This window comes from Haliotis asinina, chromosome 8 (assembly GCF_037392515.1).
Source record: "Haliotis asinina isolate JCU_RB_2024 chromosome 8, JCU_Hal_asi_v2, whole genome shotgun sequence".
Taxonomy (NCBI): Eukaryota; Metazoa; Mollusca; class Gastropoda; order Lepetellida; family Haliotidae; genus Haliotis; species Haliotis asinina.
This window is the reverse complement of record NC_090287.1, coordinates 59851463-59868818: the sequence shown is the minus strand read 5'-3', so window position 1 is coordinate 59868818 and position 17356 is coordinate 59851463. Positions and strand designations below refer to the sequence as shown.

General features: G+C 41.8%; 1 protein-coding gene across 1 annotated transcript in view; it reads left to right on the top strand.

The window, feature by feature from the left end:
• The window catches only part of LOC137294179 (nidogen-like), a 64668-nt gene that overhangs the window by 44926 nt on the left and 2386 nt on the right, over positions 1 to 17356 (top strand). The window contains exons 16-24 of the mRNA XM_067825170.1: positions 7574 to 7726; positions 7915 to 8043; positions 8752 to 8877; positions 10430 to 10534; positions 14025 to 14147; positions 14506 to 14677; positions 15639 to 15796; positions 16428 to 16551; positions 17062 to 17183. Coding sequence (XP_067681271.1) covers positions 7574 to 7726; positions 7915 to 8043; positions 8752 to 8877; positions 10430 to 10534; positions 14025 to 14147; positions 14506 to 14677; positions 15639 to 15796; positions 16428 to 16551; positions 17062 to 17183 — 1212 coding nt within the window. The remainder of the gene's footprint in view (positions 1 to 7573; positions 7727 to 7914; positions 8044 to 8751; positions 8878 to 10429; positions 10535 to 14024; positions 14148 to 14505; positions 14678 to 15638; positions 15797 to 16427; positions 16552 to 17061; positions 17184 to 17356) is intronic.

Sequence of the window (17356 nt, the reverse complement as noted above, 5' to 3'; positions counted from 1 at the left end):
AACTATACTCTTCAAAACAGTAGGGGAACATTTTTTTTTATTTACGATGAATAATATTTAGGAGATTTATCGGAGTCAATCAATGCTGACATGATATTATTGAATGTTTTGAGAGTGCATCACCATTTTGCACTTCCTGAGTCGCTTTTGAAAGATGATTGGTGTGTGACATGTAATTTGCATGTATACGATTTTTATTTTAAAACAAACGACTAGAAACAAACAATAACAAATGTGTGATGAATGAGTGTCAAAATGAACGTTCTAAGTGATCTCTCGACCTTTTTGAAAAAACGTCAAACTTAAGAATGGGACCCCATGCACGTGCATGGGGCTACTGCGTCAAATCATGCGTTGTGTGTAGGGGTGGTAATAGATGAAATAGTGCTGCGTACGCAAGATTTCCTTGAAACGTTTGTTAACGTTTACGCTTCCTATCCAAATCAAACGTTCAGGTTCCCCTACTTTTTTTGAAGAGTATATTTCTTAAAAGTTTAATGGTAGTGGCATATTTGGCTTTTAAAGTCGGTATAATATGATAAACCATTTCAAGTACTGGTTTGTAAATGTCATGAATCATAGACAGGATATAGTGAGCGGTTGCATAATATTGTCTGTCGCAGTGCGTAATGGATGTAGACTTTACCCAAGAGACCAGGAGCTCGTTTCACATCGCGATCGTAGCGCTACGACTGTCGTAAATCAATGCTAATGTATGGGAGTAAGATCACCATAGCGCTACGATTGTCGTAAATCAATGCTAATGTATGGGAGTAAGATCACCACAGCGCTACGATTGTCGTAAATCAATGCTAATGTATGGGAGTAAGATCACCATAGCGCTACAATCGTTTTGTGAAGGTTAAAGGGTTCGCCCATCACGGGCACCCGTGGCGAGCCACCTCCTCGTGGTGTGTGCTGGGTAACGCCAAGAGCTCGCCGACACCCCCGTAGTGGACCCGGGGGGATATTTGGTCCACCAACCCGTTTGCCGTGGGTTGCGGCCCTGTGTCGGTGGAGGACGGGAGTCTGGGGGTTGAGGGCACTGGGGACCTGTGACTGCGTTCCTTTTGCTCAACACACCCCTTCGACCCTTACTTCACCTAGACGGGAGGTTGAATGGGCCCGGTTCAACCAATCGGCTGGTCATGCCAAGCCCTGTGCATAGATTATAAATATATCATTGCACAAATATGATATGAAATTGAAATTTTGGTCTTGGATTTATTGGCTTCTGAAACATCTTTGATTTTGAATTATGTTGTTTTGTAATTTGCCTAGAGTCGTATGCCCAGAAGGCGGTGGCTCATGGGCCAATCTGGTAGAGTAATTACTTTATGATTATTCTACTCGAGTATATCATCCGAGTATCCGAGTATTTGATTGTTATAATACTCATATATTCCATTTTAATGTTCCGTTCCCGTCACGATATGGCTGAAATATTGCCGATGTGACATTAAATTTTAACTCACTCACTCACTCCGAGTATCCTTGGTGTTGCAAGCTGGAGGCCCACTTGCTTTAGCATTGTCCTTTGTGATACTCCATGGTGGGTGGGGAGCTCGGATGATGAACCAATTTACATTACCCATGGCTTATGAAATCCCCCCCAAGAAATCAAAACGTCAACTTGAAATTGATCCTGTTGATACTGACCGTAGACCGTCTTTATCGATTGAGTACTGGCCACGTTTCCTTGTAATTGAAACTCCTGACAAGACACCATTAAAACTGAACCCTTTTGCAGTATCTAAGGGTATTCAAGGTATCGCTGGAGATGTGAAGAATCTTAGACGCTTACGTTCGGGTGCCCTGCTCGTTGAGTGTGGGAAAAAGCAGCAAGCAACCAATCTGATGGGTATTGATTCTTTTGTGGGCATTCCGGTCACGGTCTCTGCTCACAAGACCCTGAACACAAGTAAAGGTATTGTCAGAGATCGTGATCGGTTGCTTGCTGATATGTCAGAACTTGACATAGCATCCGAAATGAAAGATCAGGGTGTGCTTTATGTAAAGCGTTTTTCAACACGGAAAAGTAATGAAACAATCCAAACAAATACCTATCTGTTTTCCTTTTCTTCTCCAAATGCTCCCAAGTCAGTGAAGGCAGGTTACTGTAACATCCAAGTTGAGACATACATCCCCAACCCTCTAAGGTGTTTTAAATGCCAGAAATATGGACACGGTGTATCTACCTGTACATTGTCTGTTGTGTGTGCTCACTGTGGTGAGAAGACACACACAACAGAAGATTGTGACAGTGATTTTAAAAAATGCACCAACTGCTCAGGCGACCATTCATCTTCATCGAAACAGTGTCCAATCTGGAGAGAGCAAATGGAAATAAACAGAATAAAGTATACACAAAATATCTCTTTTTCTGAAGCAAAAAAACTGGTGAAGAGATCTGACCTTACAGAAAGTTATGCTACAGTAGCAAACGCATCTGTGCGTAGCCCTAAAATAACAAAATCATCTAAAAGCTGCCAAACTACCTTGACTTGGGTCAACAGCGACTCTCCACAACTTCTATACCCAGCTATGTCATCCCAGACTGAGGAATCACTTCCTGGAACTTCAAAGTCTTCTTCTGATCATAAATCATCTTCGCAGTCACGCACAAAGTCTCAATCTTCAGCCGATAGACAACAAACTGCTAAAGGTAAATCTAAGCCTAAGCCTGATGCTTCAAAACAACAAAGTGGCAGAGCTCCTAAAGGGTCACAAAATAAAATTCAATTGCTTAATAAATATGGGTCTCTTGAAGACATGGACGTTTCTGAAAACGTCCATTCTAGGGCACATAGCTTGTCGCCCTCCAAAAGAGTGCGGGGTAGATCCCCAATAAATCCCCCCAAAAGATAGTTTATTCCAGTAATATTGTACAGTGGAACTGCAGAGGATTGAGGACTAATTTACATGAATTACAGCTATTAGTCCAAGAGTTTACACCTTCAGCGATATGTCTCCAAGAGACATATTTAAAACAAACAGATACATTTGACCTTCGTCATTTTAATGCATATCGTTCTTTTGCACCTCCGGGTGATAGAGCCACTGGCGGGTCATCCGTTCTAGTCAGACAAAACGTTATTCAAAGCCCTGTATCACTTAATACTAATATGCAGGCTGTTGCTGTGAGAATTACTTTACATGTAGCGTTTACGCTATGCTCGCTGTATATTTCGCCGTCTTCTACGTTTGCCAAAACTGATCTGCAAGCTCTCTATGACCAACTCCCGAAGCCCTGTATTATAATGGGAGATTTAAATGGGCACAACCCTCACTGGGGTAGTGTAAATATAAACGCTAAAGGTAAGTTGTTGGAGGACTTTTGTTCTGACAACGATTTATGTATTTATAATGATGGCTCCAATACGTATTTACACCCTGGGACAGGGACCTATTCTGCTCTTGACCTGTCACTCACAAATTCAGAACTACTTAATGAATTCGAATGGTCAGTCCATGATGACCTCTGTGGAAGTGACCATTTTCCTACTATATTAAAAGCTGTAACTCCATCCGATGTTCCTCCATCATCAAGACGGAATTTTAAAAAGGCTAACTGGACTTTATATGAAACACTGTGTGCTGAAAAGCTTAAACCTGAACGTTTTACTGACGTTCCTGATGCTATTAAATGTTTTTCTGATGAATTGAACTCCATAGCTGATGAGTGTATACCAAAGTCCTCTGCAGTTCCACACATAAGAAAACCATGGTTCAACGATGAATGCAAACAAGCTAGGAAGGCAAGGAAAAAAGCAGAACATTATTTCCGTTGCCATCCTATGGTGCATAATTTGAATAAATTTAAAATTTTAAATGCTAAAGCACGGCGTACTTTTAAACAGAACAAACGCCAATCTTGGCAAAATTATGTATCTAAAATAAATTCTCGGACACCCATGTCCAAGGTATGGAATATGGTCCAGAAAATTAAAGGTAAAGGTACTAAATCTACTGTCAATCATCTTAAACATGGAGATCAAGTACTTACCGATAAATCAGATATCGCAAATAAACTGGGTGAAACCCTTGCTAAACACTCTTCCTCTTCTAATTATTTACCTAAATTCCAGCAGTATCAAAAACAACAAGAAAAGAAAACTATTAATTTCAACTCAGATAATGGGGAAGATTATAATGAAACTTTTTCTATTCATGAGCTCCATACTGCTCTTGATCAAGCTCATGATACTGCTACAGGAGCTGATAACATACATTATCAACTCCTGAAGCACTTACCAGAATCCTGCCTAGAAACTCTCCTAAATATTTTTGATGATATTTGGACATCGGGTAACTTTCCTTCATCATGGCGTGACGCCATAGTAGTACCCATACCTAAACCTGGACGTGATCATACCGATCCATCCAATTATCGTCCGATTTCGTTAACTAGCTGTGTTTGCAAGACCATGGAACGCATGATAAATAATCGACTTGTTTGGTTCTTGGAAACAAATAACCTTATAACTGATATACAGTGTGGTTTCCGTAAAAACAGAAGTACTGTCGATCACTTAGTGCGACTGGAATCATTTGTTAAAAATGCACTGATTAATAATCAACATGCTGTGTCTATCTTTTTTGATCTTGAGAAGGCATATGACACAACCTGGAAATATGGTATTTTAAGAGATTTACATGACTTCGGCTTGCGAGGTCGTTTGCCTCAATTTATTGCCAACTTTTTAAATAACAGACAGTTTCAAGTTCGAGTGGGTTCTACCCTGTCTGATCATTACAATCAGGATCAGGGTGTTCCACAAGGCAGTATTCTGTCTGTCACACTTTTTAGCATCAAGATAAATAGTTTATCAAAGGTTTTAAACGATTCAATTGATGGATCGTTATTTGTGGATGATTTTAATATTTCTTGTCGTGGGAAAAATATGCATACCATTGAACGGCAACTGCAGCTTTGTTTAAACAAAATAAATAAATGGTGTCTTGAAAACGGCTTCAAATTTTCTAAATCGAAAACTAACTTCATACATTTTTGTCGTAGATATAAACCCCATAAAGATCCTGAACTGTCTCTAGATGGGACGCCCATTAAAGTTGTGAAGGAAGCCAAGTTCTTGGGTCTAATCTTTGATTCACATTTAACTTTTTTACCACATATTAAATCACTTAAAACTAAATGCCTGAAAGCACTTGACTTGTTGAAAGTTGTTTCAAATTCAAAATGGGGAGGGGATCAAGCTACCCTTCTCCATCTCTATCGATCACTAGTTCGTTCTAAACTTGATTATGGCTCAATCGTTTACGGGGGAGCCTGCAAAAGCAATCTTAAACTTCTTGATCCTGTCCATCATCAAGGTCTGAGACTTTGTCTTGGATCTTTTAGAACTTCACCTATTGACAGTCTCTATGTTGAGGCTGATGAACCTTCTCTTGAGCAGCGCCGTATAAAGTTAGCTTTACAATACATTACTAAATTATACTCTAATCATTCTAACCCTGCATATAACTGTGTTTTCAATCCCCTTTATGAGGATTTATACAACAAAAAGTCTTCTCTTGTCCCGCCTCTGGGACATAGAATTACACCTTTTCTTTCTGCTGCTGGGATTCAGCTGGAAAACATAGCTCCCTCCCGTCTTCTTTCTTCTCCTCCCTGGCAGTTGGTCAGGCCTCAAGTAGACCTAACATTGACCACATTTAAAAAATCAGAGACTAATGAATTACAATATAAGCAAAAATATAATCAATTAAAACATAAATATAGCAATTATAAATCCTTATTTACAGATGGGTCCAAGGATGGTGGCGCTGTGGCTTGTGCCACTGTCATTGGATCCAGAACAATATCTTCTAGATTACCAGTTAGTAGTTCTATTTTTACAGCTGAAGCTAACGCCATATTAACAGCTCTCAAATATATTCAAAGACACCCTAAACGTAAACAATATAAAATCTATTCAGACTCTCTTTCTTGTCTCCAGGCGATTAAAAATTTATCATGTAAACATCCACTTTTAATTGACATTATTGAATTGTATAATAATCTTGCTACTGGCCAATACGACATCGTCTTCTGTTGGTTACCCAGCCATGTAGGCATTTCAGGGAACACAATGGCCGATCTTGCTGCCAAGGCAGCACTCAACAAATCTGTGACACCGCTTCTTATTCCCTACAGTGATGACAAAGCCACCATTAGATCTTATATCCGTGATCTGATGCAAAAGAAGTGGGACACCCAAGTGGGTATAAATAAATTACATGAGATAAAACCTTACATTGGTTATACCCACTTGGGTTGTCAATCCAGATTTGAAGAGGTCATACTACGACGATGTCGTATTGGCCACACTAGATATACTCATGCATACCTGTTGAAAGGTGAGGATCCTCGATTTTGCATCCCTTGTGATGAGAGAGTCACGGTCAAGCATATTCTGCTTGACTGTGTTGAATTCTCCATCACAAGGGATAAATATTTTACAGTTAAAACAATGAAGGATCTTTTTACCAACGTTAATTCTCATTTTATTATAGGTTTTTTAAAAGAAATTGATTTTTTGGGTGAATTTTGAATAGTATGTTTCTGTAAATAGATGTATTTTAATGATTGGTAGTTTGAATTAGTAACTTGAATTGTTGGTGGCTGTACCCTCAAAGGGGGTTGAAGTATTGTAAAATTATTGTCCTCCTGAGAGGGTACGTAAGTCCACAAACATTCACAGTAAATTTAAGTCTGCCAGGTTTTTAATCGTAGTATTCATGTTGTTTTAATTTTGGCTAACCTTTCGTACAATCGCCAGCAGCTGAGGGGATGATGTAAATCCAACTAGGGTCCATGCAGGTAGCAAAGGTACTGTAAGTCCCCATGGTCCCTAGTGTGGTGATCTACCTTCACTTGTTGGCGATCTATAGTCTGTTTTTATTATGTATTGTCTAAATAGTGCTATTAGTTTTAACTTTCCATACTAGTTTTACTTAAAATTGTGATATGCTAGTTGTTTTACTGTCCTCCGTTGACAGATTTTTCCATATGCATATATTTAATTTAAATGTTCTCGTCACGATATGGCTGAGATATTGCCGATGTGACGTTAAACATTAACTCACTCACTCACTCACTCGCCCATCACGCCAATGTCCAGGGTTCGATCCCCCATCTGGCTACAGTGTTGTGTGAAGCCAGTATGTGGTCCCGGGCGTGATATTGCTGGAATATTGCTGAAAGTGGCGTAAAACAATACTCTAACCACCGAAGTGGCCTCGGATATGATCTTTGATTTATTGGGACCATGGGCCGATCCGCAAAGCGATATTTGCGTTACTGATACTGCTCATTCATGTTGAAGTAGTGACTTCCGGTCGTCGCAGGCAAAGGTCGTTTTGAGGAATATGGCCCTATTCGAGTTCCAAAATTAAGTGTACAAGAAATTTTGAAACAATTTCTAGACATCCCGTAAATGTTCAAGATATTATTACTCACTTGAATGTAACGAGGTGTGATACTTACGATGGCACCAAACATCGCGTTATATCGGGACTTGGCTTTTGTATAAACGTGTGCACTCACGGGGTAATTGTTGGACTTTTGCAGGAGACGGCCGTCGCTGTGTGTTGCAGGAATGTTCTAATGACGATGACTGCGACATCAATGCGCGATGCGGACCTGATCCCCGAGACACAAGCCGCAACATCTGCCGGTGCGTCTCTGGCTTCGAGGGCAACGGCAGGGTCTGCATACAACGAGGTCAGAATGTCGTGATTACTGTAAAGTATCTCATAAATAACAACATTACCATTATGTTCTCAAAATGGTGCGCTTTTTGTCATTGTCTCATAAAATATTTTGAAACGATCTAGAACTTTTAATGAGTGCGTTCCAACTTGTGCTACTTAGAATCTCTGAATAAATTTTGAGTTATCTCCCTTGTTTAGTGCACAACTGTAACCAAGTTAACAACTGCGCGAGGGAAGCAGAGTGCATCTATGACCCAGATAGGCGGTCTTACAGCTGTCAGTGTCGGCCTGAGTACATTGGAGATGGGCGCACCTGCCAGCGGCGTGGCAAGTATTTCACGTTCACCTAGTTTCACTCACTCACTCACTCACTCACTCATTCACTCAAAACACAGACAACTCTCCAGAATGCGATCACGTGGTACTTATTTAGGGCCCCAAGACATCGAAACTGAAAATTAAGGATGGCCATTATTTCTCACCGGAAATGATGATCACAGTCATGAATTCGGTCTGATCACCCGATCCGCAGAGGACCTTTTAACGACCCGGGCCTATTTCCACAAAGCGATTTTAGCGCTAGTACCACCGTAACTCACATACAGTAAGTTGAACTTACGACGATCGTAGTATTTGTGGAAAAGGGCCCAGCAAATGTCCCTGTGAATCGAGTTGATCCCGGGATCCATGTGGCAATGAAATGCTGTAACGGGTTCTTGAGGACATAGATTCCACATGAAGTTTTAATATGAGTTCTCATGGCCAATAAAGATTTTCACAATATGAAAAATGAGCAAAATATTGGTCTTAATTTAATGTTAGAGCGTTGAGTAACTGAAGACGTTACATAACTCAGCCAGGAGTGAATGATCCAGACCTTTAGATCTTCATAGAGCTACGATAGTCGTAAGTTAATGTGAATGTATGGCACGACCATCAGTGGCACTAGACGATGGGAGAGCGTCGAAGATCTAGGTACAGGAGTACAGTTTAAAAGTAACGCTGTATTTCTAACCCTGTTTGACACTATTTCAGATGACCTCCCCAACTGTGTCCGTGACCCCCGTCTGTGTGACCCGAACGCCTCCTGTGTCCAGAACGTCGACCACTACGTCTGTGTGTGTAACCAGAACTTCGTCGGGGACGGCCGTACCTGCAGACGTGAGTATAAGTTATATACACAGCTGTACTACCCTGTGGTGAACATGTCACTGACAGGGACGATTAGTCAGCCAAAGTTGAGTATGAGCTCCAGTGTCAATACAAATCGCGTAGTCCCGTCATCAGAATTCCAAAACCGGTTCCAAACGTCTGGTTACATCATGGCGATTAACTAAAGATCAAACTGCGATCTTTCACCCGGATACAATACCCCTCTTTATATTGCATCTCTATAGAGAAGAGGTGAACCCTGAGCGACCTTCGACCCCTAAATCATAAATAAAGCACGTGTTGGTCCATGAGCCAATCAACTGTCAACTTACAAAAACGATTCGGTTCGATACTTACTACTCAAATTTCGATTAGAAGAACTTGAAACTGACACAGAAGACAACTATTCAGTCATCATTGATACCCTTTGGAGTACATGGCAGGACTCTCAGAAACGACGTCAGTGATATGAAGTCTTTCATGTTCACATCAATTCGGAACTCCTCGGACTTCGAGATACGACACTAAGATACGCGAGTCTGAATGCTTCTTTCAGACTGAGAATTAGAAGCCTTGGCGGTGATTGACTGACTTGAAGGTTCATTTGTCACTACTCCTTATGGAGATTTTGTGAGATTTTTGTTCAGAGATGGGGCGGTGGTATGGTGGCTCAATGGTTGAAACCTCTCCTCGTCACAACGGAAATCCGAGTTTAATGTGTGTGCAATATGTGAAGCCCATTTCCGGTGTCCACGCGGTGATATTGCAAAAATAGACGCATTCGGGAGGTGTCTCATCGGAGGAATGGTGATTCTATTGGCATTGAACGTGAGCCGTGTTGTAGAGGAAATTTGTCTTCAACTAAACACAAATTGAGTAAAAGTAGATTTCAAATCTATGACTTGAACCCACCTTTATCGAACCCATCCATCATCGAAGATATGGGAGATAACTCTATGCAAAGAGCCCCAAAGCCTTGATCCACTGGTGAATAGCGCATGTAGCAGAACGACAGGCAGTGCCCTTGCGATTGTATGTGGCTTTGAACGGCGTTCCTACTGAACTACCGTTTACAATAAATCCGGCTTAGGCCGTGTCACATGGACGGACCATTAATGTCCACTTCAGTCAGTTAGACTTTGCTAAGTCAGATATTTTGTTCTGGAAAGTATTTTTCGTTGCCGATACCTATAATAACTTTAAAATAAATAAAATATTTCTTTTGTTACTTAACGGCGTGTCGCATCTGTCTGAATGGTGGTCCGAGATATTTTGTAGTTGAAGAAGGGAATCATTTAGAGAATAGAGACTTAAGGCAAGGCTACAGCATTATGTGTGACAATGCATGTTCATGGCTCAGTGGCTTTGACTGGTAACATGATGGGTCGACATCGGGTCATGCAAACAAACCGTTGTTACAATCACCGAGCACCTTGTGTCAGTTACTGGTAAACCACACTGGGCAAGACGGTCACCATGTCGCAGTCCTGTCTGTTTTTAAACATTTTGAATCTTGGAATTACTCTGTTGTTCTACCATGCTCAACCTGTGTCTGCTGCAGCGTTTGACGGCAGCGGCAACTTCCTCATCTACGCCCAAGGGTACAGCATCTCCCGCGTTCCTTATCAGGGCACAGGCAGGGGACAGATGCTTATCTACGTACCAGGTAAGTCCACACAATTTTACCTATCGTACCTTCGTTTTATTACACTCTCAGTGTGTGCGGTTATGGTTTAACTGGTGTTGGCTTCCCTTGTTAAGCATCCGTCGATGTCTTATTACTTTTGTTGTTTTTAAATGTACATATATATGCTCTCTCCCTCATAGCATTTATACACCTGATGGGGGAGTAACGACATACCCCGCAACGTGTTCCTCACAATAAAGGACTTGACATCTATAAAATTCGCATCGTTATGCGTATATTCTAAATGCCATCCAAAGACCTTTCATAGGTGTAGTTAAAGACTGGAATTCATTTTTCAGGATTAAGTTCGTGTGACGTTTCAGTAATTTTGTTTTATACAGACACACTGAGAACTGTTGGGCCTGCATTGCGTTGCTGATATAATATTTTTTTTTCTCAAACATAACTGATCCTTTAAGGCGTACATACAATAATATTCAAATGAACCCTGAATACACGCCTGCTGTGACAGCACCTCCCACTTACGTTACTACCGATGACTCACTGAATGTGCACGTTCCTCTCGACAACTTTCTGCTGTTAGAACACGACCTCGTTTCGAATTGGTAACTCTGCCGAACATTCATCAGACAACAGAACATATGAACGTGTGAACACGATCTAGCGCCGTTAGGTAATGTCTAACCAGTCCCGTGCTACTTTCATCTCCACATGACCACTTTCAGTGGTAGGGTAGACAGTAGTGAATGTGGACGAGACAAATGGAGATACGTCTAAATCTTATCAGCATGCCAGGTACCAGAATCAGTGTCCCCAGAGCCCCACCCTATATCCCTCTTCTCGAAATGTCAGCCATTGTCTACTTGGACGCAGGCTCGATCAGCAGCTAGCAATACAAAATCCCACCTCAAATCCACAAAAAGTCACACCTGTGTCGAAATTTGTAATTAACCTGACAGTTTGCTTTGTGTGATGTATGGTGGATGGTCCGAGAAAAGCTGACCTGTGGCCTGTCCCTGTAAGAATGGCTGTTAAGCTAACATAAGGTCCATTAGTAAGTGCATACATGTGGTGAATGTTTGCCGGCTGGATGGCAGTAGACAGGTCACTAAGTGTACATCTGTCATGAATATGCAAAGTCAGCGAACACTGGGCCTATCACTGATTGTTTACCTGTACAAATGATTAAGGTCAGATGACAGAGGGACAGCAGTATGCACGCGTGTGGTGAATGTTCGGAGTCAGGGAACATTAGCAAAATCAGTTAGTGCTCACTTGTGGTGAATGTTCGGAGTCAGGTAACATTAAGAGAATCAGGTAGTGCACACTTGTGGTGAATATTCGGGGTCAGATAACATTAGGAGAATCAGTTAGTGCACACTTGTAGTGAATGTTCGGAGTCAAATAACATTAGGAAAATCGGTTAGTGCAGACTTGTGGTGAATGTTCGGAGTCAGATAGCATTAGGAGAATCAGTTAGTGCACGCTTGTGGTGAATATTCGGAGTCAGATAACATTAGGAAAATCAGTTAGTGCACACTTGTGGTGAATGTTCGGAGTCAGATAACATTAGGAGAATCAGTCAGTGCTCACTTGTGGTGAATGTTCGGAGTCAGATAACATTAGGAATATCAGTTAGTGCACACTTGTGGTGAATGTTCGGAGTCAGATAGCATTAGGAGAATCAGTTAGTGCACGCTTGTGGTGAATATTCGGAGTCAGATAACATTAGGAAAATCAGTTAGTGCACACTTGTGGTGAATGTTCGGAGTCAGATAACATTAGGAGAATCAGTTAGTGCTCACTTGTGGTGAATGTTCGGAGTCAGATAACATTAGGAGAATCAGTTAGTGCTCACTTGTGGTGAATATTCGGGGTCAGAAAACATTAAGAGAATCAGGTAGTGCACACTTGTGGTGAATATTCGGGGTGAGATAACATTAGGAGAATCAGTTAGTGCACACTTGAGGTGAATGTTCGGAGTCAGATAACATTAGGAAAATCATTGCACACTTGTGGTGAATATTCGGGGTCAGATAACATTAGGAGAATCAGGTAGTGCACACTTGAGGTGAATGTTCGGAGTCAGATAACATTAGGAAAATCATTGCACACTTGTGGTGAATATTCGGGGTCAGATAACATTAGGAGAATCAGGTAGTGCACACTTGAGGTGAATGTTCGGGGTCAGATAACATTAGGAGAATCAGTTAGTGCACACTTGTGGTGAATATTCGGGGTCAGATAACATTAGGAGAATCAGGTAGTGCACACTTGAGGTGAATGTTCGTATTCAGAAAACATTAGGAGAATCAGGTAGTGCACACTTGAGGTGAATGTTCGGAGTCAGATAACATTAGGAAAATCATTGCACACTTGTGGTGAATATTCGGAGTCAGATAACATTAGGAGAATCAGTCAGTACACATTTGTGGTGAATGTTCGTATTCAGATAACATTAGGAAAATCGGTTAGTGCACACTTGTGGTGAATATTCGGGGTCAGATAACATTAGGAGAATCAGTTAGTGCACACTTGTGGTGAATATTCGGGGTCAGATAACATTAAGAGAATCAGTTAGTGCACACTTGAGGTGAATATTCGGGGTCAGATAACATTAGGAGAATCAGTTAGTGCACACTTGAGGTGAATGTTCGGAGTCAGATAACATTAGGAGAATCAGTTAGTGCACACTTGTGGTGAATATTCGGAGTCAGATAACACCAGGAGAATTAGTGAGTACACACTTGTGGTGAATGTTCGTATTCAGATAACATTAGGAAAATCGGTTAGTGCACACTTGTGGTGAATATTCGTGGTCACATAACGTTAGCAGAATCAGTTAGTGCACACTTGTAGTGAATGTTCGGAGTCAAATAACGTTATCAGAATCAGTTAGTGCAGACTTGTGGTGAATGTTCGGAGTCAGATAGCATTAGGAGAATCAGTTAGTGCACGCTTGTGGTGAATATTCGGAGTCAGATAACATTAGGAAAATCAGTTAGTGCACACTTGTGGTGAATGTTCGGAGTCAGATAACATTAGGAATATCAGTTAGTGCACTCTTGTGGTGAATGTTCGGAGTCAGATAGCATTAGGAGAATCAGTTAGTGCACGCTTGTGGTGAATATTCGGAGTCAGATAACATTAGGAAAATCAGTTAGTGCACACTTGTGGTGAATGTTCGGAGTCAGATAACATTAGGAGAATCAGTCAGTGCTCACTTGTGGTGAATGTTCGGAGTCAGATAACATTAGGAGAATCAGTTAGTGCACGCTTGTGGTTGAATATTCGGAGTCAGATAACATTAGGAAAATCAGTTAGTGCACACTTGTGGTGAATGTTCGGAGTCAGATAACATTAGGAGAATCAGTTAGTGCTCACTTGTGGTGAATGTTCGGAGTCAGATAACATTAGGAGAATCAGTTAGTGCTCACTTGTGGTGAATGTTCGGAGTCAGATAACATTAGGTGAATCAGTCAGTGCACACTTGTGGTGAATGTTCAAGGTCAGCTGGCGGTAGGTCTGGACACGGACTGTGCTGAGGGGCTCCTCTACTGGACAGATGTTGCCGGTGGACAGATCAGGAGGGCGCAGTATGACGGCACGGATATACAGACAGTGCTGACAGGTGAGTTTACCAAGAACAAAGTTCCGCATATATAAAGTCAACATGAAGAAGGGTTTCAACACTAACTGGGTCTCCACCTGTGAAGATCCTGGTTAGAATAGATCTTGGGCAGCCAATACTTGTCGTAAGACGCGACCAACGGGATCCGGTGGTCAGGACCTCTGACTTGGTGGACACATGTCATCGTAACTGTTTATATCAATGTTCATGCTGTTGACCACTGGATTATCTGATTCTGACACGATTATGTACAGCACGATTAAGTATAGCTTCAAATGTTTGGTTTTTAGAGGAGAGATTATAGTTGTCTAGACTGTGAGTACGTGACGTATGTATTGTTCTTATGTATTGTTACTAGGACTTGTGTCTCCCGAGGGCATCGCCATTGACTACATCTCCAGGAACCTCTACTACACTGACTCAGAACTCGACGTCGTTGGTGTTGCAAAGCTGGATGGTACGGATCAGAAGACACTCTTCAGCTCCGACATCATCAACCCAAGATCCATCGTCCTGGACCCACGGAGAGGGTGAGTTGGTATATTCAGCAGTCTAAGTAAACTTAGTCCCAGTGTTATTCGTTACACTCCTACACTGTGTCTAACAAAACATAGTAGGAGGTCGTGTCAGGTAACCTTTTAGATTGACCTATGAGATCACAGCTTACCAAATCGCGAAAGTGGACATTCGCACACACGTTTTGAACTTTTACCCACGGAAGGGTTTGTACCCGAACAATTACGAATGCTATTTTCCCAACGACCGCTTCTGGATGATGCACATGGAGCACGCCTCAACATTGTCAACAGCGGGTTAACAGTCGCTGAAAATAGCGTTTTTGGGGAAATATTCAATGATGGCAGCTTGCAGAAATATTATCTAATGGTAATTATGTCAACAGAAACCAAAAAGCGTATATACTGCAGGTTACATATCAGTGTTATATGCGGATTTTCGTTTGTTGGGAGATGACTGTCAGTGACCGATTATTTTGTAAGTCCCACCAAACCCTAACAGTAGCCGTTGTCTGGTTAAATCCGTTTAGCCGCCTCACATTTGATTGGACGGTCATATGTCGCCTTTATCTACGTTTACTTATTTACTTTAAACAACATGTAGAAACCATTGTGTTTAGAGACATTATGTCCTGACTGTGATCTCCATTTCTTCCTTAAAACTAACTTAAACAGTATGTAGAGGTCATTGTGTTTACAGACATTATGTCCTAACTGTGATCTCCATTTCTTCCTTAAAACTAACTTAAACAGTATGTAGCGGCCATTGTGTTCACCGACGTGATGTCCTAAAAGTGTTTTCCATTTCCATCTTCAGGATGATCTGCCTAAAATTACAGAGATCGTATGGTTGTCAAAGAAGTTGTTTTCAATGCGTATCATGATATCAACCAAAGGTGCTCTAGTGCCTGCTCTCTGATTTGCTTGTCATTGTATGTGACGTGGTGTTCTAACATGATATTTCCTTCCACCCCAGGGTGTTTTATTGGACTGACTGGAACAGGGACAAGCCACAGATCGAGAAGGCCAACATGGACGGCACGAGTAGGATGGTACTGGTAACCTCCGACCTGGGCCTGCCGAACGGTCTCACCCTGGATGACCGGACCCAGCAGCTCTGCTGGGGGGACGCCGGTAAGGGGAGATAACTCGTGTACTGGTAGCCTTTTGATGCGACATTTGAGTCAGCGTTTTGGGGAAAGGAATCTCTGTTATTACGTTACTACGTAGGTCTTGATAGAGTGTTCAACTCAAAGAAGACAAGGAACAATTCGATTCCTTTGAATTACAATAGGCAATATGTCATCGCATGACATACTAACTCCATCTGCATGAAAGAACGGTGGGGTCAGATACAGATTCTTCTGTGTAGTATGTGTTGTTATATGAAACGACGATTTTTAACGAAGGATTAAACTAACCTCGCTTATGTAATGCTCTAACGTAATTGTACATTGGCATTGATAAAACTCAATAATATAACTGAAGTTAATTCTTAATATTTAATTTTCAACACGCAGTGGGATGCACAGTTTCTAAATGCAGTACTTTTCGAAATGTTTTTGTTAGAGCGGAGAGGTCATTAGGAAAAAAAACATTCGTTTGTTACAGCGACGGACCTTTTCAATTCCCGCAATGTGTGAAGACCATCTTAAGCCATGGTATTGCTGGAATATTAATAAATGCGACGAATACCATATATACTATTAGTCTCTTCACTAAACTGAATGTATCTTTTACTGAAATAACCCTCCATCTTACTCAGGTACCCATCGTATTGAATGTCTCCGAACTGATGGCTTGGGGCGCCGCATCCTCTACGACAAGGCCAGCTACCCATTCGACGTCGCCTTTTTCAACAACGTCCTGTACTGGACCGACTGGGAAACGTGAGTAGTGTCTCTTCCTGTTCCTGTCACTGGTTGGCATCTGGTGTGAGTGGGTGAGTGAGTGAGTGAGTGAGTGACATGGGTGTAAGCCCGCTCTGGCCAGTAAGCTCCTTATATCCATCGTTTGAGCTAAATCAGGGCGAGTATGACGAACAGGGTTTCATGATTATAGCGAAGCTGGCTTTGGAACTCATGACCAGCAGATCCTGGAGGCTAAGGTGTGCAACTCTGTATGACGTCAACAATACAGAGCGGAGGGAAATCTGCTGAGGAACGTGTAAGATCGCTATGCCGGGGCACAAATTAAGATTCCCAACATGGGTACAACGTATTAAGTCAATTTCAAAATCTCCCTCATAGGCGGATTCTGCACTCCACCTTTGTCCTGAACCAGGTTCGATGTGTGGCGCTGGAACACTGTAACTTTACTTTAAACTGTATACACTCTTCAGGCCTAAAGAGACAACTGGTATCATTATTTCCTGAAAGACACTCTCATCATTCTTTCAGTAAGGGTATTCCCAACGTGGATCGTGATGGAGGTGCTGATGCCAACGACCCGATCAACCTCGCCGTCGGTGGCAATGGCCGCTTGTACGGCGTGACAGCGGTCAGAGACCAATGCCCGCGAGGTAAGCAGTTTCCTTTCGGATGACACAACCTCATTAAATATTGAACGTCAACGCCAGAGAATAACCAGTCTCGATTGTCCGACTAAACAGATTTCATTGGGTGTAGCACTGGTAAAATCCATTGAAATGATCATTGAAAATCAGTGACGACACGAGATGTGTGCGAAACGGGT